This window comes from Halichoerus grypus, chromosome 4 (genome assembly GCF_964656455.1).
Source record: "Halichoerus grypus chromosome 4, mHalGry1.hap1.1, whole genome shotgun sequence".
Classification (NCBI taxonomy): Eukaryota; Metazoa; Chordata; class Mammalia; order Carnivora; family Phocidae; genus Halichoerus; species Halichoerus grypus.
Genome location: NC_135715.1, coordinates 102174375 through 102199918, shown reverse-complemented (window position 1 = coordinate 102199918; position 25544 = coordinate 102174375). Strand labels below are relative to the sequence as shown.

The window sequence follows — 25544 nt, the reverse complement described above, 5'->3', positions numbered from 1 at the left end:
AGTGGGAAGTACTTAGTTTTCCAAAACTTGGTCTCTGGAAACAGATGTTATAGCTTGAGAGGATGATGAGAATCCTATATTTAATAATCCAACCTGCCAAATTTTAAGGCTGAGTTTTTTTATTATTATCATTTTTAAAGATTTTATTTATTTGACAGAGAGAGACACAGCGAGAGAGGAACACAAGCAAGGGGAGTGGGAGAGGGAGAAGCAGGCTTCCCTCCAAGCAGGGAGCCCGATGCGGGGCTCGATCCCAGGACCCCGGGATCATGACCTGAGCTGAAGGCAGACGCTTAACGACTGAGCCACCTAGGCGCCCAAGGCTGAGTTTTTAATCTGTATGACAGAAATTTTAAAATATATTCAAAGTTAGAGAAAAATGTATGTATTTTGCTTCACAGAGCTTAGTATTACAAAATTCTATAAATATCAGATTACACCATAGGTATTTGATGTGTCACATTTATCTGGGCTGCGAAAAAGCACTGCAGCTCAGTTCTATGGGCCAGGGAAACTAGCAGTACATTAGGGTTTCAGAGCCGAATAACCTGCAGAAGATGGGTAAGTCAACGGCATAAAAGCACTACAGAGTCTATGACAAGGGATGATGGAGATGAAGGCCACCTGAAGGGTAAAATGATGAGCTAAGATGCCATTTGGGATAGGAATATTATACAGGCTATTGTTTTTAGTTGTCATTGTCAGTGAATCCAATTCCATAAAAGAAACAAAACTCCTAAGAGGTTACAACTCAGATGAATAAAATACAGGACCACAGTGTAGGAAATAATCTGTATTAGTACCTAGGCTTTACTGGTTAGCTGAGTCTGATAAACTAATCTCAACAACAATCTGAAATGCTTTTATGGTTTAATTATATGACCTGGATTTTTCAAAAGTTGTTTAAACAGAGAACAGTTACTTCCCAATGAAAACTGTTCCATTTGTAAGTATGCCAACATTTCATCCAATTTTAACACTAGTGTCCTTTTTTAAAAGGCCCTAGCCCACATACATTTCATGTAACGGGTTCTAACAGTATATGGTTTAAAAAAATATACATGTATGTATCTCCAAGAGTGCTTTGAAGTTTTTTTCAGTTTAAGGATCTCAAACAACTTGTAGACCCACTCTATCCTGATATGCGATTATAAAAGTAACAATGCTCAATGAAGACAGTTTGGCAACCTCAGAAGAAAGCAAAGAAAAAAATCCCTTAATTTCCCTTTCATAGATATTAATATAAATGTTTTCTTCTATGTCTTAAACTGTCTTTATCTGACTCAATATACTATACGTAACACATATACACCAGCGTAGTTTCTTTTAATTAAAGATGGTATATTTGTTTATAGCACCATATAGGCAGACAGGGGCAGACACGCTCTTACTTAAGAATGGAAGGGGCGCCTGGCTGGAAGCTATTATGAAACAAGAGAAACTCCCCTTTCACACTGCAATTAAATAGCACATAAGCCCACCTTACAATGAAGGGATATCTGCTGTGTGTCCTCTCATTCCCCCCAAGTCTCCAAATCCTTTTCTGACCTTTTATTGTCACTTCCCCCCAAGGTGGTACAAATAAAGATGTCCAGTGATGGACTTGGTGTTAGCAAAACAGAATGAAACAAAGAGGATGAACCACTGGGTGAACTTTGGTTCCCTGCTAATATTCTTTGAGCCTTCTACCTCTTCTCACCACCGTGAGCAAATCTATCCTTTTTAGCTCAAGATCTTGGCCCTGCCCTGACTCCTACAAAGAACCATCAGAATCTAGGTTTTGCTGAAATAAAGCTGATTCTCAGTCATGAGCAAACCCAAATGCCCAATGTCAGTAGTCATTTTGAAACTTGTTTCCCCATAGCATCTGTGTGGACAAGAAACTCAAGTCTAAGGAATTTTAACTTCCATATAACACTAAGTTGTTTTAGGTCAGGATTAAAAAATATTCCTGCTTTATCCATTCACAATTCATGTAACTTAAGAATCATACTATAGGGGCGCCTGGGTGGCTCAGTCCTTAAGCATCTGCCTTCAGCTCGGGTCATGATCCCAGAGTCCTGGGATCGAGCCCTACATCGGGCTCCCTGCTTCTCCCTCTCCCACTCCTTCTGCTTGTATTCCCTCTCTTGCTATGTCTGTGTCAAATAAAATCTTTAAAAAAAAAAAAAAAAAGAATCATACTATAAAGGACTCTAATTTGGTAATTTCTGTATTATTAAAAATACTAAACTACAAACCACAAAAAGTCAGAAATCTGTATCTGATTATTACACCAACTAATAACACATGACATTTAACAGACACCCACTTATGCAAAACCAAGGCTCAGTACAGTCATAAAAGTAGCTGAAGTTCTTCCCACCTGGAACTTACTATCCTATGGCATAGAGAGTTAAAAGCAGAAGTGATGGAGACAAACACACATGTACCAAAAACCAGTGAAAGAGATTCTTAGGCTGATCAGACCTAAAGGTGACTGATGACTTCAGATACCCAACTTTATTTGTAGAATATAGTTTTTATGGATACAAATAAGTTGGCCAGGTAATAAAAAATTTCAACCCAAGATTCTGAAACTTCATTTGTGTAATTTTAACTTTTATTCAAATTAATTAAGTAACTGAAAACCACTCTCTTTTAAAAATACTATTTGCAAAAATAAGAGCAAACCTTTCCACTCTGACAGTGAGGTCCTCCGGAGGTCTCTGATTTGAACATCCACCAGGCTCCTGAGATGGACTGGCATGGCCTGAACTTTCTCCTCCTTAATTATTTAATAAAAAGAAATAAGAATATTGTATTTAATGCCAAATTTTAAAATGTATAAATGTTTTAGGTTACATTTGTTAATCTTTTTTTTTTTTTTTTAAGATTTTTGTTTATTTGACAGAGAGAGAGAGAGAGAGACAGCGAGAGAGGGAACATAAGCAGGGGGAGTGGGAGAGGGAGAAGCAGGCTTCCTGCTGAGCAGGGAGCCCGATGCGGGGCTCGATCCCAGGACCCTGGGATCATGACCTGAGCGGAAGGCAGACACTTAACGACTGAGCCACCCAGGCGCCCCCATTTGTTAATCTTCTTAAACATTACAAATTTTTCCTAATAATGAAGAAGATAAGAAATGAGTGATTACTGGGGCACCTGGCTGGGCTCAGTCACTAGAGCATGCAATTCAGGTTTGTGAGTTTGAGCCCCACACTGGACGTAGAGTTTACTTAAAAAAAAAAAAAAGAGAGAGAGAGAGAGAAAGAAAGAAATGAGCAATTACTAATTTTGGCATTTGGATCTGGATACAACAGTATATAAGTGGAAAATAAGGTAGTTACCCTGGCTGAGGGCCACCAAAGTCAGGGTCAAAGGGAAAATATGAAGAAGTATTATCCTGGCAGAAGTTCGGGAACATAACAAAAAGAGTAAGCATGACTGACCATGGGTAGGCTTCACTCTAGAGCATCACTGTCCAGTATCTATGCTGTCCAATACAGTAGTCACAGTCACACGTAAAGTTCTAGAGGCAAAGTCTGATCCTGGGTATCACTCTAGACTTATACTGGCCCAAGTGATCGGCTTTTGCAAACCAGAGTAATTCCTTAAAGAAGCTATTTTTATCTACACTAGTACTAGATGGCCTCCAACTTAACTATGGTTTGCCTTACAGTTTTTCAACTTCATGATGGTGCACAAGTAATACACATTCTAGAAACCATACTTCCAATTTTGATCTTTTCCTGGGCTACAGATAATGCACTAAGATACTGTCTTGTGATAATGGACAGTGGCAGCTCTCAGTCAACCACAAAATCACAAGGACAAACAACTAACACACTTATATCATTCTGTACCCATACAACCATTCTGTTCGCACTTTCACTACAGTAGTCCATAAATTACATCAGAGAGTCAACCCTTCATTATAAAATAGGCTTTGTGTTAGATGACTTCGCCCAACTGTAAGCTACTGTTTAAGTGTTCTGAGCATGTTTAAGGTAGGCTAGACTAAGCTATGATGTTCAATAGTTTAGGTGTATTAAATTCATTTCTGACTTACAATATTTTCAACTTAGAATGGGTGTATCAGGCTGTAACCGCATCATAAATCAAGGAAGATCTGTATATTTTAAAAAATTTCCTGGGGCATCTGGGTGGCTCAGTCAGCTAAGCATCTGACTCTTGATTTCGGCTCAGGTCATGATCTCCAGGTCATGAGATCGAGTCCTGTGTCGGGCTCTGCACTCAGCGCAAAGACTGCTTGTCCCTCTCCCTCTGCTCCTCCCCAGCTTGCACTCTCTCTCTCTCAAAAAAAAAAATAAGTAAATAAAATAAAATCTTAAAAAAAAGTTTCCTGAAGGCCAGAATTTTCTCCTTGGCTTGTAGAGAATAACTACGTTCTGGTACTTCTCTTTAGAACCTCTGCCATTTTTTTCCTTACCACTGTGACTAACTTGATTCTTTACATTTTTGATCTTTGAAAGAGCAAGGACTGGGGTGCCTGGGTGGCTCAGTTCGTTAAGCATCTGCTTTCGGCTCAGGTCATGATCCCAGGGCCCTGGGATCGAGCCCCGCATTGGACTCCCTGCTCAGCGGGGAGGCTGCTTCTCCCTCTCCCTGCCACTCCCCCTGCTTGTGCTCTCTCTCTCTCTCTCTGTGTCAAATAAATAAATTTTTAAAAAAAAAAAAAAGAGCAAGGACTATGAAGAAACAAAATCTGGATTCAAATCCTGTTCTATGACTTTAGTAAATTACTTAATCTGGGTCTTATCTATAAAATGGGAAGAGTAACCTCATAGAGTTATGTTAATTCAAATAAAATGCTTACACTTTTACTTTTTTTTAATTTAATTTTTTTTAAAGATTTATTTATTTATTTATATGACAGAGAGAGACACAGTGAGAGAGGGAACACAAGCAGGGGGAGTGGGAGAGGGAGAAGCAGGCTTCCTGCGGAGCAGGGAGCCCGATGCGGGGCTTGATCCCAGGACCCTGGGATCATGACCTGAGCCAAAGGCAGACGCTTAACGACTGAGCCACCCAGGTGCCCCCACTTACACTTTTACTAAGATAGCACAAAGTAAGTGCTTCAGCTATCACAGTGGTGGTGGAATAGGAGAATTACTAAGTAGAGCTGATGATGCACATCTATTCCTACCTCTGCATTCAGTGGCATCACCTAGATAATCTGAAATCAGCCACAGCAGGAGTGTTTACACCTTGGAAATTAGCAAATACTGCCAATAAGGGCCCTCACCCCACCCCCGCCAGAGCCTCTTCTTAAATATTTACTGGCACATCACTAAATGCAACCCTTGAATAAGGAGTGGTAACCACTAACATCTGGTGTGTGTTCAATAGGAAATAAATCAATTTCTTTAATAAATAAAATGAATGCCAAGGACACTCATATCTTAATACAGCAAAAAAATTAACAGAACTGTGGAAAATAACTTGTAGACAGTTGAAAAAAAAGGTGAACAATACAGTTAGATGGATCTATGACTAAACACAAAGAAAAATGGACAGATGTTATATACAGTAACATTTCCAATGGCATGGCAGAGTGACTTGAAAGTACAGAATATACATTTATAACTTTATGCATGAAACAGCTTATATGCATGAAAAGCTTATATTAGCTCATATTTAACAGGTAATTAATGAATGAAAAGTTCCAGATTTTCAAAAAAACGTTAAACTAAAACAACTGATAAACATCCAAACATAATGAAAATTTATTAAAAGTTCTAATTGAAGGTTTAAAAACATAACTGGATAATTAGGCATAATGTATCTCCCACTTACAAAGCAGTCTTGCCAAAAAAGAATACATAATGAACCTAAATCTGATCAAGCCTGTAATTTTAACTAACAACTTAGAAGAATATTTACATAATACCATAAGAATGCAGCAAGGTCCACAGTGAGGGGAAGATGGAGGTGAAGTAGGAGGACCCTAGGCTGGTCTCATCCCACAGATACAAATAGATAACTATCAAATTATCCTAAATATACCTGAAGACTGGCAGAACATACTCCACAACTAAAAGTAGAAAAGAAGTCACATCAAAGAAGGTAGGAAATGCAGAGACGCAATTTGGAAGAGAAACGAATCATGGATGTTGAGGCGGAGAGAGGACTGTGGTTATGGAGAAGGGTGAGAAACAGATAAGACAGGGGAGTGCACAGGGAAGACAAACCCCCAGAGCAACTGGCTTGGAAAGCAAGAGGGCCCAAATTTCATAAGTTCTTCTAACCAGCGGGGCTTAAAGCCTGGAGTTTTAAAGGTCAGTGTGCTTGGCTCTGGGAGAGCTCAGAGGACACTGGGGCTGCTCTTGGAGAAAAGGCAGGGCAAACAGCCCACAGACATGCAGCATGGAAAACAGTGATCTAAAGAGTACCTGGAGCACATAATGGGGAAGTTAGTTGCTCATCTCAGACTGTGTCCCAGAGAAGCAGCACTGACAGAGAGACCCCTCCAGAAACAAAGGAACTGGCCAGCACCATTTCCCTCCCTCACCCCTCAGCATAAACACAGCCACAAGCGGGAAACAGCACAGCACCCACACTGGCTACCTAACTTGCTTAGAACAAGCCCTGCCCCCTCACACTCTGGAAAAACTACCCTTCCCAGTCATACTGCCTCAGTCCTGGCATGGTGGGCCCCCTTCCCTGAAAGACCAGCCCAAATCCCTGCTCACAACACATCTCCCAACCCTGGAGTATAGTGGGGCCTCAATTCTGGTGGCGGTGGTGACAGGTGTCATTTCGCAAGCAGACCAGGGCACACCACTTTCAGGCCAGGAACCAAACACTGTCCACAAAAGACAAAAAGACAAAGAGAGCATCTGCAGACAACTGGCCTGAAGCATAAAGCAGCCAGGACACAACAGCAGAGTGCATGAAGCACACGTTGGACACACTCCCAGAAGCGCAGGCCCTGGGGAACAGAGGATGCTACACTGCAGGGCACTACAGGACCTCTTCTTCATTAAATCATTACCCTCAAGAACAGGAGACGTAGCAGACTTTCCTAACACACAGAAACAGGCACAGAGACTTAGACAAAATGTGAGGACAGAGGAATTTGTCCCAAATTAAAGAACAAAACAAGGCCATGGCTGGAGATCTAAGCAAAACAGATATAAGTAATATGCCTGATGGAGAATTTAAAGCAATGATCATAAGGATACTCACTGGACTTGAGAAAAGAGTAGAAGACATCAATGACCATTAACACAGAGATAAGAAATAAGATAGCAGAGGGGTGCCTGGGTGGCTCAGTCAGTTAGGCAGCTGCCTTCAGCTCAGGTCATGATCTCAGAGTCCTGTGATCGAGACCCGCATCAGGCTCCCTGCACAGCAGGGAGTCTGCTTCTCCCTCTGCCCCTTCCCCCCGTTCATGTGCACAGGCATGCTCTCTCTCAAATTAATAAAATCTTGGGGCGCCTGGGTGGCTCAGTCGTTAAGCGTCTGCCTTCGGCTCAGGTCATGATCCCAGGGTCCTGGGATCGAGCCCCGCATCGGGCTCCCTGCTCAGCGGGAAGCCTGCTTCTCCCTCTCCCACTCCCCCTGCTTGTGTTCCCTCTCTCGCTGTCTCTCTCTCTGTCAAATAAATAAAATCTTTAAAAAAAAAAAAAAAATTAATAAAATCTTAAAAAAAAAAAGAAAGAACATAACAGAGATAAATGGCTCAATAAACTAAATGAGAAACACACTTGAAGGAAGGAATAGCATGCTGGAAGAAGCAGAGGAATGAATTAATGACCTAGGAGACAAGAGTAATGGAAAGTAATCAAACTGAACAAAAGCAAGAAAAAAGAATTATGCAAAACGAGAACAGACTTAGGGAACTCAGTGAAAACATCAAACATAAAATTTGTATTACAGGGGTCCCAGAAGAAGAAGGGGAGAGAGAAAAGGGGACAGAGAATTTATGTGAAGAAATAATAGCTGAAAACTTCCCAAATCTGGGGAAGGAAACAGATATCCAGATCCAGGATGCACAGAGAACCCCCAACAAAATCAATAAAAGCAGATCCACACCAAGACATATTGCAATTAAAATGCCAAAATATAGTAAGAGAGAAAAAATTTTAAGGGGTGCCTGTCTGGCTCAATCAGTGGAGTGTGTGACTCAATCTCAGGGTTGTAGGTTTGAGCCCCACATTGGGTGTAGAGACTACTCAAAAATAAAATCTTTAAAAAAAAAAGGAAAAAGAAAAAAGAAAAAATACTAAGCAGTGAAATAAAAGACGACAGTTACATAAAAAGGAAACACCATATGGCAATCAGAGGATTTTTCACCAGAAACTTTCCAAGCCAGAAAGGAGTTGCATGATATATACCAAGTGCTGAAAGGGAAAAACCTGCAGCCAGGAATACTCTATCCAGCAAGGCTATCATTCAGAATAGAAGGAGAGGTAAAGAGTTTCTCAGACAAACAAAACCTAAAGGAGCTCACGACTACCACACCAGTCCTGCAAGTAACATTAAAGGGGAATGGAAAGGAAAGGAAAGACCAAAAATGACAGTATGAAGGTAGGAAACATAAAAACAGTAAAAATGAATATTTATATAAAAAATCAGTCAAGGAGCTCTCAAAATAAAATGATGTAAAATATGACACCATATACCTAAAACATGGGGAGGAAAATTGGTTCAAACTTAAACAACCATCAATTTAAAACAGACTGCTACATACAGAAGATGTTATATACAAATCTAATGGAAACCACCAATCAAAACCACTAATAAATATGCAAAGAATAAAAAAAAAGAAATCCAAATATATCACTGAAGAAAATCAGCAAACCATGAAAGAGAGAAAGATAAGAAAGGATCAGAGAGAATCTTCAGAAACAAACACAAAACGAATAATAAAATGGCAATAAATACGTATCTATCAATAATTACTTTGAATGTAAATGGACTAAAACCCCAATCGAAAGACAGGGTGACAGAATGGATAAGAAAACAAGACCCATCTATATGCTGCCTACAAGAGACTCAATTTAGACCTAAATACATCTGCACTGAAAGTGAGGGGATGGGGTGCCTGAGTGGCTCAGTCAGTTAAGCATCTGCCTTCAGCTCAGGTCATGATCCCAGAGTCCTGGGATCAAGCCCTGAGTGGGGCTCTCTGCTCAACAAGGAGTCTGCTTCTCACTCTCCTCTGCCCCCCCCCCACTCATGTTCTCTCTCTGTTTCAAATAAATAAATAAAATCTTAAAAAAGAAAAAAAAAGTGAGGGGATGAAGAAACATTTATCATGCAAATGGATGTCAAAAGAAAGCTAGAGGAGCAATACTTATATCGGACAAAATAGACTTTAAAACAAAGACTATAATGACACAAAGAAGGATACTATATAATAATAAAGGGGACAATCCAACAAGAAAATATAATAATTGTAAATATTCATGTACCCAACACAGAAGCACCCAAATACATAAAACAGTTAATAATAAACATAAAGGAACTAATCAATAATAATACAATAATAGTAGGGGACTTGAACACCCCACTTATATCAATGGACAGATCACCTAAACAGAACATCAACAAGGAAACAATGGCTTTGAATGACACACTGAACCAGATGGATTTTTTTTTTCCTTTCAAGATTTTTATTTAAATTCAAGTTAGTTAACATATGGTGTAGTATTAGTTTCAGGGGTAGAATTTAGTGATTCATCACCTGCATATAATATCCAGTGCTCATTACAACAAGTGCCCATCGCCCATTTAACCCATCCCCCCCCACCTCCCCTCCAGCACCCCTCAGTTTGTTCTCTATAGTTAAGAGTCTCTTATGGTTTACCTCCCTCTCTCTTTTTATTTTATTTTTCCTTCCCTTCCCCTAAGTTCATCTGTTTTGTTTCTTAAATTCCACTGAGTGAAATCGTATGGTATTTGTCTTTCTCTGACTGACTTACTTCACTTAGCATAGTATGCTCTAGTTCCATCCCTGTCATTGCAAATGGCAAGATTACGTTCTTTCTGATGCCTGAATAATACTCCTGTATGTGTGTGTGCGCGCATGCACACGCACATGCCACATCTTCTTTATCCATTCATCCATCAATGGACATTTGGGCTCTTCCCATATTTTGGCTATTGTGGATATAGCTGCTATGTGGAGGTTCCTCAGAAAATCAAAAATAGAACTACCCTACGACCCAGCAATTGCACTACCAGGTATTTATCCAAAGAATACAAAAACAGTGACTCAAAGGGGCACACACACCTAATGAACCAAATGGATTTAACAGATATATCAAGAACATTCCATCCTAAAGCAACAGGATACACATTCTTTTAAAACATTCTCCAGAAGAGATCACATATTAGGCCACAAAACAAGCCTCAACAAATTCAAAAACACTTAAGTCATACCGTGCATCTTGTCTGACCACAACACTATGAAACCAGAAGTCAACCACAAGGAAAATCTGGAGAGACCACAAATACATGGAAGTTAAATAATATGCTACTGAACAATGAATGGGTCAAACCAGGAAATAAAAGAAGAAATAAAAAGCACAGAGAAACAAATGAAAATGAAAACACAATAGTTCAAAACATTTAGGATGCAGCAAAAGCAGTATTAAGAGAGAAATTTATAGCAATACAAGCCTAACCGGAGAAGCAAGAAAAATCTCAAACAACCTAACCTTATACATCAAAGAGCTAGAAAAAGAACAACCAACAAACCTAAAACCAGCAGAAGGAAGGAAATAATATAGAGCAGAAATAAGTGAAATAGAGGGGCGCCTGGGTGGCTCAGTCATTAAGCGTTTGCCTTCGGCTCAGGTCATGATCCCAGGGTCCTGGGATCGAGCCCCGCATCAGGCTCCCTGCTCCGCGGGAGGCCTGCTTCTCCCTCTCCCACTACCCCTGCTCGTGTTCCCTCTCTCGCTGTCTCTCTGTCAAATAAATAAAATCTTTAAAAAAAAAAAAAAAAGAAAGAAAGAAGTGAAATAGAAACTAAAAAACATTCGAACAGATCAATGAAATCAGGAGCTGGTTCTTTGAAAAAACATCAATAAAATTGATTAACCTCTAGCGAAACTTAGCAAGAAAAAAAGAGACAAGACTCAAATACATAGAATCAACAAAGTAAGAGAAGAGAAATAACAACCAACACCACAGAAATACAAACAACTGTAAGAGAATATTGTAATAAAATATATGCCAACAAACTGAACAACCCAGGAGAAATGGATAAATACCTAGAAACATATAAACTACTGAAAGAGAAACTGGAAGAAAACAGAAAATTTGAACAGACCAATTACTAGCAAAGAAACTGAATCAGTAATCAAAACACTCCCAAGAACCAAAAGTCCAGGACCAGATGGCTTAACAGGCAAATTCTATCAAATAAGGAAGAGTTAATACCTATTCTTCTCAAAGATTCAAAAAACTAGAAAAGGAAGGAAAACTTCCAAATATATTCCATGAGGCTAGCATTACCCTGATACCAAAACCAAACAGACAACACACAAAAAGAAAACTACAGGTCAGTATCTCTGATGAATACATATGCAAATATCCTCAACAAAATACCAGCAAACTAAATCCAACAATACATTAAAAAAAAAAATCACCATGGGGTGCCTGGCTGGCTCAGCTAGCAGAGCATGTGACTCTTGATCTCAGGGTCGAGTTCAAACTCCACATGGGGGTAGAGTTTAGTTAAAAAAAATTAAAAATAAAAAGCAATCATTTGCCACAATCAAATGGGATTTATTCACAGGTTCCAAGGGTGGCTCAATATTTATGTATCGATCAACGTGATACGCCACATCAATACAGAGAAAGGATAAGAATCACATGATCATTTCAATAGACAGAAAAAATGGATATGACAAAGTACAACATCCATTCATGACAAAAACCCTCAACAAAGTAGGTCTAGAGAGAACAGATCTCAACATAATAAAGGCCACACATACACAAAATCCACAGCTAACATCCTCCTCAATGGGGAAAAAGCTTTTCCCCTAAGGTCAGGAACAAAACAAGGATGGCCACTCTCACCACTTTTATTCAACACAGTATTGGAAGTCCTAGCCACAGCAATGAGACAACAAAAAGAAATAAAAGGCATCCAAATTGGCAAGGAAGAAGTAAAACTTTCACTATTTACAGATGACATGATATCATACAGAGAAAACCCAAAAAGACGCCACCAAAAAACAGCTAGAACTGATAAATGAGTTCAGTAAAGTTGCAGATAACAAAATCATTGCACAGAAATGTTACATTTCTATGCACCAATGAAGCAGCAGAAAGAGAAATTAGGAACATAATCCCATTTACAACTAGACCAAAAATAATGAGATATCTAGGAATAAACCTACCCAAAGAGGTGAAAGACCAGTACTCTAAAAACTATAAAACACTGATGAAAGAAAGTGAAGAGGACACAAAGAAATGGAAAGATGCTATGCCCATGGACTGGAAGAACAAATATTGTTAAAATGTCTATACTACCTGAAGTAATCTACACATTTAATACAGTCTCTATCAAAATACCAACAGCATTTTTCAAAGAACTAGAACAGACAATCCTAAAATTTGTATGGAACCACAAAAAAGCCCAAAATAGCCAAAGCAATCTTGAAAAGCAAAGCTGGAGGCATCACAATTATGAACTTCAAGTTATATCACAAAGCAGTAGTAATCAAAACAGTATAGTACTGGCACAAAACAGAAAACCGAAAATAAAGCCACAACTTATATGGTCAATTAATCTTCGACAAAGCAGGAAAGAATATGCAATGGGAAAAAGAATCTTCAACAAAAGGTGCTGGGAAAACTGGACAGCTACATGCAAAAGAATGAAACTGGCCCACTTTCTTACACCATACACACAAAAATAAACTCAAAATGGATTAAAGACCCAAATGTGAGACCTGAAACCATAAAAATCCTAGAAGAGAACACAGGCAGTAGTTTCTCTGATATCAACTGTAACAACATCTTTCTAGATATATGTCCTGAGGCAAGGGAAACAAAAGCAAAAACTATTGGGACTACTCTGTATAGCAAAGTAAACAATCAACAAAACTAAAAGGCAATCTCTGGAATGGAAGAAGATACTTGCAAATGACGTATCTGATAAAGGGTTAGTAACCAAAATATATAAAGAACTTAACAAAAATTCAACACCCATGGGGCAACTGGCTGGCTCATTCAATGGAGCACGCTACTCTTAATCCTGGGGTTGTGAGTTTGTGCCCTACACTGGTTACGGAGATTACTTAAAAATAAAACCTTAGGGGTGCCTGGGTGGCTCAGTTGGTTGGGCATCCAACTCTTGATTTCAGCTTGGGTCATGGTCTCAGGGTCATGGGGTTCAGCCCTGCATCAGGCTCTGTGCTCAGCAGGGAGTCTGCTTGTCCCTCTCCCTCCCCCCTCCGCCCCTCACCCCACTCACATGTGCACTCTCTAAAATATATAGAAATCTTAAAAAAAAAAAAAAATCTAAAACTAAACCTCAACACCCCGAAAATAAATAATCCAACTTAAAAATGGGCAAAGATATGAACAGACATTTCTCCAAAGAAGACATCCAAATGGTCAACACATACATGAAAAGATGCTCATCATCACCTATCAGGGAAATGTAAATCAAAACTACAGTGTGATATCACCTCACACCTATCAGAATGGTTAAAATCAAAAAGAAGTGTTGAAGAGAATGTGGAGAAAGGAAACCCTCTTGTACTATTGATGGGAATGCAAACTGGTGCAGCCACTCTGGAAAACAGTGTAGAGGTTTTTCAAATAGTTAAAAATAGAACTACCCTATGACCCAGCAATTGCACCACTACGTATTTACTCAAAGAACATAAAAACACTAATTCAAAGTCATACATGCAACCCTGTATTTATAGCAGCATTATTTACAATAGCCAAATTATGGAAGTAGCCCAAAGTCCACTGACTGATGAACAGATAAAGAAGATGTGGTACACACACACACACACACACACACACACAGACACACACACACAGAGGAATATTATTCAGCCATAAAAAAGAATGGAATCTTGCTATTTGCAACTGCATGGATAGAGCTACAGAGTATAATGCTAAGAGCAATAAGTCAGTCAGAGAAAGACAAATACCAATGATTTCACTCATATGGGGAATTTAAGAAACAAAACAAATGAGCAAAGTGAGAAAAAAGAGACACAAACCAAGAAACAGACTCTTAACTACAGAGAACTGATGGTTACCATAGGGGAGGTGGACAGGTGGGGGGATGGATGAAATAGGTGACAGGGATTAAGGAGTGCACTTGTGATGAGCACCGGGTGATTAAAATAAAAACTTAAAAAAAAAAAAAAAAGAATGCAGCAAAATCCAGACTGCGGGCAGTTACAGAAAAAAAACAGTGAGAATGGGAAACTGTTTATGAAATGAAAAATAAGACAAAAAAAAAAAAAGAAAAAGGAAGACTCATCAAGCAATAACAATATACTGGACTGACTCCAAACAAACAAAAATTTAGTGTAATATAAATACTGCCTAGATAATTAATGATAAAAAGGAATTACTGTTCAATTTTCTATGTTTCATAAGGGATACCAATTTGTGGTTATTTATTTATTTATTTTTAATATTTTATTTATTTGACAGAAAGAGCCACAGCAAGAGAGGGAACACAAGCAGGTGGAGAGGGAGAGGGAGAAGCAGGCCTCCCGCAGAGCAGGGAGCCCGATGTGGGGCTCGATCTCAGAACCCTGGGATCATGACCTGAGCCAAAGGCAGACGCTTAACGACTGAGCCACCCAGGTGCCCTGTGGTTATTTTTTTAAAGTTCTCATCTTTTAGGGGCGCCTGCGTGGCTCAGTCAGTTAAGTAACTGACTCTTGATCTCAGCTCAGGTCTTGATCTCAGGGTCATGAGTTCAAGCCCCAAGCTGGGCTTCACACTGGGCATGGAGCCTACTATAGATGATAGATAGATAGACAGATAGATAGATAGACAGACAGACAGACAAAGTTCTCATCTTTTACATACTAATATTTTAAAAATGAAATGATATAATGCCTGAGATTTGTTCTAAATAATAAGTGAGAAGGAGAAGAGGAGTAGGGAGCTCCAATGAAACAATACCAGCCATGAGTAGGCAGGAGTTGAAGACAGGCAGTGAGTTCATGGGATTTCTTACACTGTTTTCTCTACTTTTCTAGAAGTCTGAAATTTTCCATAACGAAGTAAGAAAAAAAAAGCTATAAAGAACTGAGATTAGAGCTTCTACTCACACTTCAGGTAAGGCAGAGTTTGAGTTAAAGTTAAGTGCCTACTGAAACAAAAGCATCAACACGGTTTGTAGGAATATAACAGAATCCAGAGTGTCTATAACAATGTACAAGATACAATCCAAAATTTCTTGACACAAGATCCAAAAGGAAAATGTGACTCATTATTAGGGGAAAAGACAAAAAAAACGGCAATCCTGAGATGAGCTAGAGCCATTATAACTCAATGAGGTAAAGAAAAATGAAATGAATTAAAAGATAAATTGAATAAAATGTTGGTAAATGGTACTCAGGGACCAAGTATAACTACTGTAACTTTCTGTGAGTCAAACTATTTCAAAATAAAAAGTTAAAAGAGGAGGAGGAGATGGAAGGAAGAATAAGAAAATCTAGAATCATTTTACCTGCAAAATGGTACAGCCACTTTGGAAGACAGCTTGATGGCTTCTTACAAAACTAAACATATTCTTAGCACACAATCCAGCAATCATGACCTTGGTATTTACCCAAGGAAAGTAAAAAAACTTATATTCACACAGAAACCTGCACACAGATGCTTACAGCGGCTTTATTCATAATTGCTAAAACTTGGAAGAAACCAAGATGTCCCTTCAGTAGGTGAATGGATTAATAAACTGTGCTACATCTAGACAATGGAATATTATTCAGCTCTAAAAAGAAATGAGCTATCAAGTGATGAAAAGACATGAGGGAAGCTTAAATGCATATTACTAAGTGAAAGAAGCCAATTTGAAAACACTACTATATGACATTTTGGAAAAGGCAAAACTAAAGATCAGTAAGGATGAACAGGCAGAGCACAGAGGACCTTTAGGGCAGTAAAAATACTTTGTTCTATATTATACATTTGTCCAAACTCATAGAATGTAGAACACCAAGAGAAAACTCTAATGTAAACTATGGACTTTGCCTGATTACAATGGTGTCAAATGTGGATTCATTAGTTGTAACAAATGTACCACTTCCGTGAAGGATGTAGATTGTGGGGCAGAAGGTATATAGGAAATCTGTACCTTCCTCTTAATTTTGTTGTAAACCTAGAACTGCTCTAAAAAAAAGTCTATAGGGTGGCTCAGTCGGTTCAGTGACCGATTCTTGATTTCAGCTCAGGTCATGATCTCAGGGTCATGAGATCGAGCCCCACATTGGGCTCTGCACTGAGCATGGAGCCTGCTTAATATTCTCTCTCTCCTTCTTCTCCTCCCCCACTTGTACGAGTTCTCTCTCTAATAAAAATAAAAATAAAAAATATTTTAAAACTCTATTAAGAAGGTAACGGGATCTGAGCTCGGCGGTGACGGGCAGCCCTCACGTGACCAGGAGCCTATGTCTGCCCGAGTCCCTCTCTCCTGGTCCTTTTTGCCTGTCCAGACACCGTCTGCCTCCTGCCCTTTGGTCGAGGGGAAGAGGAGAAGGAAGTCTGCAGATCTGCAGGTCACAGCAGTGCGCCTCGAGGAGAGGACTCCTAGAGCAAACCGCCAGGAGAGGTCCAGACCGTCCTGAACACGGAAAAATCCTGCAAAGAAAATGAAGAACAGCCACAGAGCGCACCCAAGATGGATGAGGAGCAGCCTCCTGTGGAGCACTCTCCCGAAAAGCAGTCTCCAGAGGAACCATCTTCCAAGGAGCAGTCCTCGGAGGAGGAGTTCTTTCCCCAGGAGCTCCTTCCCGAGATGCTGGTATCCGAGGAGCACCCTCCTCAGGAGCACCTTTCTGGAAGGGACCTTTTTGAAGATCCCCCTCCCATGGAGCAGCCTCCTTGTGGAGTGGGAAAACATAAGCTAGAAGAAGGAAGCTTTAAAGAGAGGCTGGCTCGCTCTCGCCTGCAATTTAGAGGGGACACACACAGCAGAAATTTAAGCAATGAGGAGATGATAAAGGTAGCAGAGGAGATGGAAGAAATGAAAAGAGTACACAACAAATTGATGGTTATGCACTGGAAGGCGAGATGGAATCGTCCTCATCCTATTTAATGTGTTCGGCCTTCAATTCTGCTTTGCCTGATGTAAGTATTGCCACCTGAAGGTTGTATCTTCTCAATTACCTTTCCCCATCTCAATCATAACTTTTCGCATGGCTTTATTCTAGGTGCTTCACTTGTAACTGGCATAAAATTGGGTTTTCCCCACCAACAAGCTGGAAGTTTCCCTTTTTCAATCATGGGTCTCACCCATTTCCATGAAAAGATGTACATTATATATCGTTAAGTGAAAGAAAATTTTCAAAAAGTATATGTTGTATCCCATTTTTGTAAAAAATGTATATTTTATATTAATATGCAAAGAAAAAACTTAAAGTATATACTTAAATGGCTTAACAGTGGCTATCTGAGGTAACAGGTATTCTGGTTTTTCATTTTTGCTTCATCGGAACTTCTCATTTGTCAAGACAAACATTTTACTTTTGTTGCAAAAATATATAATGGAAAAACTTTAAAAGCTGTCAATCAGCTTATAAAGACAATGTGGCACTTAATAAATACTTCTCAGAACTTAAAAGTAAAAAAAAAAAAGCCTATTAAGAAAAGGTCAACTTAAAAAAAGTATAAATATGTTACCAAATTTTATCTAAAATAAAAATCCACTAGGGGCACCTGGCTAACTCAGTTAGTAGAGAATATGACTCTTGATCTCAGGGTTTTAAGTCTGAGTCCCACACTGGACAAAGAGATTACTTAAAAATAAAAATCTCAGGGGTGCCTGGGTGGCTCAGTCATTAAGCGTCTGCCTTCAGCTTTAGGTCATGATCCCAGGGTCCTGGGATCGAGCCCCGCATCAGGCTCCCTGCTCAGCGGAAAGCCTGCTTCTCCCTCTCCCGCTCCCCGCTTGTGTTCCTTCTTTTGCTGTGTCTCTCTCTGTCAAATAAATAAATAAAATCTTAAAAAAAAAAAAATCTTAGAATAAAAATAAAATAACAATTCACTAGATGGGCTTAAGAGCAGAGCAGAAAGAGATGATAAAGAAAAATCAGTGAACTTATAGATCAACAAGATTATCCAATCTAAAGAGGAAAAAAAGAAAAAAGTGAACCTGTGGGATAATATCAAAGAAGCCTAGCATACATGTAATTATTTCTAGCAAGCTAAGAGAAAAATAGTTAAATAAATAATGGCTCCAAATTCCCCAAATTTAGTAAAAGTCATACATTTTCAGATTTAAGAAGCTCAGCAAACCCCAAGCGGAATAAACACAAAGAAAAGCCCATCTAGGCATAATATGGTCAAACTGCTGAAAACCAAAGCAATATATTCCATATATGGGGAAACACTGCTACCAACAGAAAGTTCTCATCAGAAAACTATGGAGACCAGAAGATCCTTAAAGGGTTGAAAAAAATAACTGTAAACCCCAAATTTTGTATCCAGTAAAAATACCCCTCTAGAATGAAGATAAAATCATTTTTCAGAGACAAAGAGAAGTATTTTACCAAAAGACCTGTATAGTCAGAAATGCTAAGCAAGGGGCACCTGGGTGGCTAAGTCAGTTACATGTCCAACTCTTGGTTTCACCTCAGGTCATATTCTCATGGGTCATGAGATACAGCCCTGCACTGGGCTCCTTGCTCAGCAGGGAGTCTGCTTGAAAATTCTCCCCCCCCCTCCCCTTGCGCATGCCCTCTCTCTCTCAAATACATAAATAAATCTTAAAAAAAAAGAAAGAAAGAAAAGAAATGCTAAGGGAAAATTTTCAGGCTGAAAGAAAATGATACCAGAGGAAAACATACTCGAAAGGGAATGAAGAATTTGGCAATGATAAATATCCAGATAAACGTAAAAGATTAAGTATCCTGCTGTACAGTTAAATGGGCTACATTCACTATAGCATCCCCTCGTTCTGTATGCATCCAGAATTTGAATGATCTGCAGATGTAAACCTCAAAATGAGACTACTGAGAGGGGACATGGCAGCTATTCTTCAAATATTCAAAACCTGTTATGTGTAACTTCTTAAGTTGCACTAAAGTTAATGAGAAATTACAGGGCATCAAATTTCATCTCAATATAAAGAAGAATTTTTCTAAAAACTAGGACTTTGACAGTAGGCTTTCTTGCAAGGTAATGAGCTTCCTGTCAGTAAATAGAGGTTTGATAATTATCTATCTGGGATGCTAGAGTAGGATTATCTTTTAGGATACTAATCTACTAACTTCTTGATTTATCTAACTCTATGTTGCCCAATACAAAGATATATTACACCAAGCAACTCTGAACACAATCCCTAATATATAGTATAAATTTTCTCTTTTGCCTTTTCTATCAACCCCTCTGCAGTCACATCTTTTATTTCCACAATTTTATCTTTTAATTCTAATTTCTAAAAATGCAAATACTATTTTTTAAATGTGTATGGTATCTTATAGGTTATAAAAACAATTCCAAATACATTAGTTCATTTGGACCTTTCAAGATCCTCTGGCTGGAAAGATATTTATAAAATTGTTAAGTGTCATAATGACAGTCCCTGAACTACAGCACAGTAAAAGAAATTACAAATCAACTATTCTGGACTGTTGCCTATTTGGATTTGAAAAGCATATTCACTGACTTTATTCTCTTCTGCCACTGTATGACCAACACCTGTATTTAAGACAACCTTTAAATTTTAAGTTAAATGAGTATGACAGAGTTTGAGAAACATGCTATTTTTAAGGATATTAATCCCTGGCCTTTAAAACAAAGTGATGGAGTACTTCTACCTATACCCAAAAGGGTACACTAAAAATTACCTGTTGCAGAATCTGACTTTCTATCAGAAGTGGGTGGTGTCTCACAAAGCTCCACATTTCTGGACTGAGAGTTTTCAGAAGTGTTGTTAGGTTCACATGAGGTGGGTGGAGTAGAGACTGAACTTTCTGACTGGCTGCCATTTGCCACCGATGTTTCACCTTTTAATGAGTGCATCTAGGGAGAAAACACATTGGAATTTAATGAACAGGTAAGTATCTAAATCTACCTGGCAGATGAGGCCAAAATATAAGTCAATTGTCTCTACAGGAGGGAAAAGTACTAAACCTTCTAAGTACATGAATCTAAACTGTGTAATCCTACACATGGTATAATCACACTATGGAATTCAACTATAATGTGACAAGAACATAAAAAGATTTTCAAAGCACAATGATTTTCCTTCAAATTAGAATTCTAGGAAAAAAGTTTGAAGCTATCTTAGCCATTTGCCCAAAGAGGACACTAATGAGAAATTGACTAAATTCCTTAAAATGTGTCAAGCAATACAGTTTGGGAACTTAATGTGCAACCTCTCTCTTGCAACAAAGGAATAGTGATGTGTATTAGTAGTTAGGTGAGGGAGGAAAGAAGGGAGAGTAAGAAGTCACTCATTAGGTTCAGGTACTTACAACTTCACAATGCTATTTTCAAAACCAATCCAGGAAAATAATATTTACTACCTTTTAAAAGTTTAATGGCATGGCAGGTTCCTGATTATACAGAGCAGCTCCAAAAATATTCCAATGTCAAGTTTCTGACATACCATTTTCCCATGTTTATAATAAAGAAATTCTGTTCCTTCTCACCTGCCGGACTTTGTGAATTCTGGTAACAAGTTCATCTGCAGAAACACTTCCTGCTATTACTTCCAAGGGAATTCCACTGTCTCCAATAAAGAAACTGGATGGAACACACACTACGGGATCTGTACAATTTAATTAAGTCTAACAATTCATGAAAAACAAGGGGATAATTTTATGAAATATTACTGATAAAAAAGCAAAACAAATCTTTGTGAATTTCACAATGTTATCCGCTAACATGTTTACCAAATAATTTCAACTACCTTATCATTATGCTTATCATGCATGTGATAGATAAACTGATATATGTTTTATTTGTATTGTATAACTGAGTGGAGAACATCCACTACATTCCCCTCTATTGTCACTTTTACATCTATCTTGCCCCTTAACAGCTTCTTCTAACATTCCAACCAAACTGCTCCATACTGCTTTCCAGATATTGACAATAAAAAAACTCTCTATGATCCCCTTTGTTACAATGTATTATCTCAAAGGACACTTAGCAACATAAATTTTCAATAAACAAGAATGCAAGAGTTCCTAAATAAAAATGAATAATTTCAAAATGTCATGAATTAACTAAAAGAAAGGCAAATCCTCAAGCAAAATATATATCAAACCAATTCTTTATTGAAAGGATACAGATTTGTGAAAATTGTAGGCAGGCTTCACTGTAAAACAAAATCAAACAGAAAATCACTAGATGCATGCGTTTTCCAAATACTCAGTTGTTTTTATAAAAATTTACTGAACCAATTAAAATGATTTTTCTGAAAGTACTAGTTCCTTTCACAGTCATCAGGTGGGAGGAGAAAAGTGCAATTCTTATTTTACAGACCTTTTCTGGTTTGTTTTATAATTTTCGGATTAAAGAGCTACTTGCTCTTGCAACCCACAAACTGGTGGCTGGATCTGGGGACTAAAAATCAAGCAGGTATCTGCCATGTTGCTTCCTCAGCAGCAAGTATACCTCAATACAATATCTTAACTTGTAACAAGAGGCTATTAATGCTTATAACTTACTTGTGCAAATGATAATACAGTACTTTGTAATAAGTAATGATTCAAAACAACCTAAATATCCACCAGTAAAAACTAAGCAATCATTAAAAAGATACAAAAAAGTGTATCAAAATGCTACCACTTTTGTAAAAAAAGGGGAGGAAAATAAACGAGAATGTAAGAAAGGGGAGGAAAATAGATTTGGTTACTGCAGAGAAGGGAACTGGGTGGTTAGGGACAGGGATAGGTGGGACTTTACATTATGATACAAGTAAGAGATACTAATCACTGTGGGTCAATAATACCAAGAATCAAATTAATATTTCCAAGAATTAGAAATTTGTTTCATTTTCTGAATATAAACCATGATCATAAAAACATCTGAAAATAGAATGGGAAAGTATAAAGAAAAAAATTACGAAGAGTCCTACCTTCCCAAAACTAACCAAAGTAAACTTTTTTTAAAGATTTATTTATTTGGGGGGGGAGGGGCAACAGGAGAGGAGAGAGAGAATCTTCAAGTAGACTCCCTGCTGAGCACAGAGCCCAACACAGGGCTCTATCCCAGGACCCTGAGATTATGATCTGAGCGGAAATCAAGAGTGGGACCCTTAACCCACTGAGCCAGGAGGCAGGCGCCCCACCAATGTAAATTTCTGATGTATTTCCTACCAGTCTATTTTCAACACAGGCTATCTCTATAAATAAATGCACACTAGAATGTTACTAAAACATTAGATAATTTCATAATTATTATATAATATATAAAATTTACTTTCATCAGTTAAGACACATTAGATTCTATTAGCAGGCAGTCCATAATGAAACAAATAGCAACCATCCTATACACAGGTATCCCTGCAACTGCTTTTAGAAATTTGTTTTTAAAAAAATAAAATAAAATTTGTTTTGAAAAATGCTAGATACAGGGCTCCTGGGTGACTCAGTTGGTTAAGCGTCCAACTCTTGATTTTGGCTCAGGTCATGATCTCAGGGATGTGAAATCAAGCCCTGCAGTGGGCTCCTCACTGGGCATGAAGCCTACTTAAGATTCTCTCTCTCCCGCTCCCTCTGCCCCTCCCCCTCTCCCCCCTCTCTCTTTCTCAATAAAAAAAAAACTGCTAGATACATCAGTCTGTGTATAACCTCAAGAATTCTGATATTCTCATCTCTTCCCCATTTCCAATATACTCCTACACTCCTCCTGCCATTACTGGTACTTCTGGAAATAATGGACAATATAAATGATAGGATATACATTAAAATGGTAAGATTCTTTTTTTTTTAAGGATTATAGCTCAATAAATATATAGTTCAATAACTCCTGCTGTGAGGCAAACCACTATGATGTGTTTTATGACATTTTTAATATTGAAAAATTTTTAGTAAAAAATTTTCAAACTGGGGCACCTGGATGGCTCAGTCAGAAGAGCATGTGACTCTTGATCTCAGGGTCATGAGTTTGAGCCCCACGTTGGGTGTAGACATTACTTAAATAAATAAAATTAAAAAAAAAAACAAACGTACAAACTTACCAGGTAAATTGCTAAATATTTTAATCTTGACAGTAATTTTCAACCACCACTCATTCTGATATTATCAGTATCAAAAGGACAAAAATGCCATTTTATAGTTGCTAATGAATTAATGCTTCTAGGACTGATCATTGATGCCTGCTGCTAACATCATAAAGATAAGACAACAGGTCATTATGTGCCTTCTAATGGAAGAATGGAAGACATTACCACTACTTATGAGGTAGTCTTGATGGAAAAAAAAATCTAACCTGAATCCAACTGTCAATTTACAGGAAATAGAGGACAGAGGAACATATTAGATAACACTAACAGGGATGCAGTCAACAAAATCCATACCGTAGGAAACTAAAGAACGAATGACCTAGTTTCTCCAAAATATTAACTGCAAAGAAAAAAAAGGGGGGGGGGTCTACAGACTAAAGGAGACTTGAGAGAGATCAACACATCACAGTGTGTGGACCATGATGGATCCTCAACCAAACAAATTATAATAAATTAAGAATACAACTATGACATAAATAAGACAACTGAAAATATGAACAGTAGCTGGGTATTTGCTATTAAGAAACTTTTATTAATTTGTTTTTGAAGTATTACAGTTATGTTAAAAATTTAGTTTTTCACATATTAAATTTAGGTTAATTAATGTTAAAAAATATATTTTTTAGAGACATACTAAAACATTCATTGATGAAGTGACATGATGACTGAGATTTGCCACAAAAGTATATGGGATGAGTGGAAATGGGTCGGGGTATAGCTCAAACAAGACTGACTATAAGTTGATAATTACCAAAGTAGTTGACAAGTACATGGGAGTTCATTACACTTTCACTTACTTGTGTATATGTTTGAAATTTTCTACAATAAAAAAACATTTTTAAGGGGGGAGGAGAAGGAATGGATTAACAAATAAAAGAGACTTGTGGATATCAAGTACTGTGAGGACCTAAAAAAGTCCTTACTCCTACTGAATTAAACAGCTTCATTCCAAAAATAGGATCCAAAAGAGTGGTCAACCTTCCAGAGATAATCAATATATAATTTATAATTTACAGTTACTTCCAAGTTCTTAGAAGCTAAGGATCACATTCTTTTGAATTCCTGGTACATGTCACATTGCTGCTTGGTGGACCAGCAGAACTTAAAAGTTTTTCAGCAAGATATCATGATGTATTTGGAAAATGGCAATCAGAATTTAAGTCCCCAACATGCCCTAGAGAAAAATCAACATTCTTATAATGTAAGAGTATCACCATAAATCTCAACAAAAGACAATGGTTATAATCTTTAAAAAATTAACATATATAAGCAAACCTTTTGGTATCGATTTTAATAGCAACAAAACTGTCTGAAGATGCTTCTGTCACTTTCTCATCTTCCCAACTTGCAGCCATCTGTGTAGACTGCTCATCATCACCTGTAAAACATTTCAAGGATACTTATAAGCCCAATATCTGCAGATTCTTTTCCCTTAGAATATGGAATTTCAAATAAAATATAATTCCACAAATACTACAATTGGTATTTTCTACCAAGTTTGAAAACTAAAATTTTCGCATAAAATGAAAAGCATGATTATATACACTGTTAACATTATAAAAAGTAATGAAAAACAGCTTAGACAGCTAAAAAAAAATAAATGACGATGTAATGAAAAAGAATGAAGGTATCTCGACTTTACAAAGTATTTTCTAAAAAAAGACATCCAAATTATGAAGCAAATGGTATCACAATAATTGGAAGGCATAGTAGAAATGTACAGCAGCTATTTTGGCTTTTGTGCATGTAATTTTAGAAAATAAATGCACAATACTCTTCCTTTATGTAGCACTTTTCTGTCGAGCTCAATGTTCCCACACCACAGCATCACTCCCCAGAATTCCTCCAAGGTAGACAGAAGCAGGTGCAATTCTGATTGCAGTTTTGGACTTGCCTTTTATTATAGGTATGCTAATTTTAAAAGATATGCTGATCCAGGGGCACCTGGGTGGCTCAGGTGGTTAAATGTCCACTCTTGATTTCGGCTCGGGTCATGATCTCAGGGTCTTGAGATCGAGACCTGAGATGGGCTCCACACTCAGCAGGAGTCTGCTTCTCTCTTCCTTTCCCTCTGTCCCTCCCCCTGCTCACATGCATGCACACATGCTCTCTCTCTAAAATAAATAAATCTAAAAAA

General features: G+C 38.0%; 2 protein-coding genes across 4 annotated transcripts in view; one reads left to right on the top strand and one right to left on the bottom strand.

Annotated features, from left to right (window-relative positions):
- The window catches only part of UBXN4 (UBX domain protein 4), a 57989-nt gene that overhangs the window by 25343 nt on the left and 7102 nt on the right, over nucleotides 1-25544 (bottom strand). For all 3 annotated transcript variants that reach the window (XM_078070734.1, XM_078070737.1, XM_078070736.1), the window contains exons 2-6: nucleotides 24683-24785; nucleotides 21468-21496; nucleotides 20826-20944; nucleotides 20019-20193; nucleotides 2674-2767 (exon numbers count right to left, since the gene is read on the bottom strand). In XM_078070734.1, coding sequence (XP_077926860.1) covers nucleotides 2674-2767; nucleotides 20019-20193; nucleotides 20826-20944; nucleotides 21468-21496; nucleotides 24683-24785 — 520 coding nt within the window. The remainder of the gene's footprint in view (nucleotides 1-2673; nucleotides 2768-20018; nucleotides 20194-20825; nucleotides 20945-21467; nucleotides 21497-24682; nucleotides 24786-25544) is intronic.
- Nucleotides 6074-17266, top strand: LOC118527318 (transcription elongation factor A protein-like 1). Its single transcript, XM_036079089.2, has 2 exons — nucleotides 6074-6148; nucleotides 16763-17266. The coding sequence occupies exons 1-2, from the start codon at nucleotides 6074-6076 to the stop codon at nucleotides 17264-17266; spliced, it is 579 nt and encodes a 192-aa protein (XP_035934982.2).

Bases quoted from the DNA above. Each gene is read 5' to 3' on its own strand.
- LOC118527318 (XM_036079089.2), top strand. From the start codon at position 6,074: ATGCAGAGACGCAATTTGGAAGAGAAACGAATCATGGATGTTGAGGCG. The intron at 6,149-16,762 runs GTGAGAAACAGA...GAGGACTCCTAG, and splicing joins GACTGTGGTTATGGAGAAGG to AGCAAACCGCCAGGAGAGGT.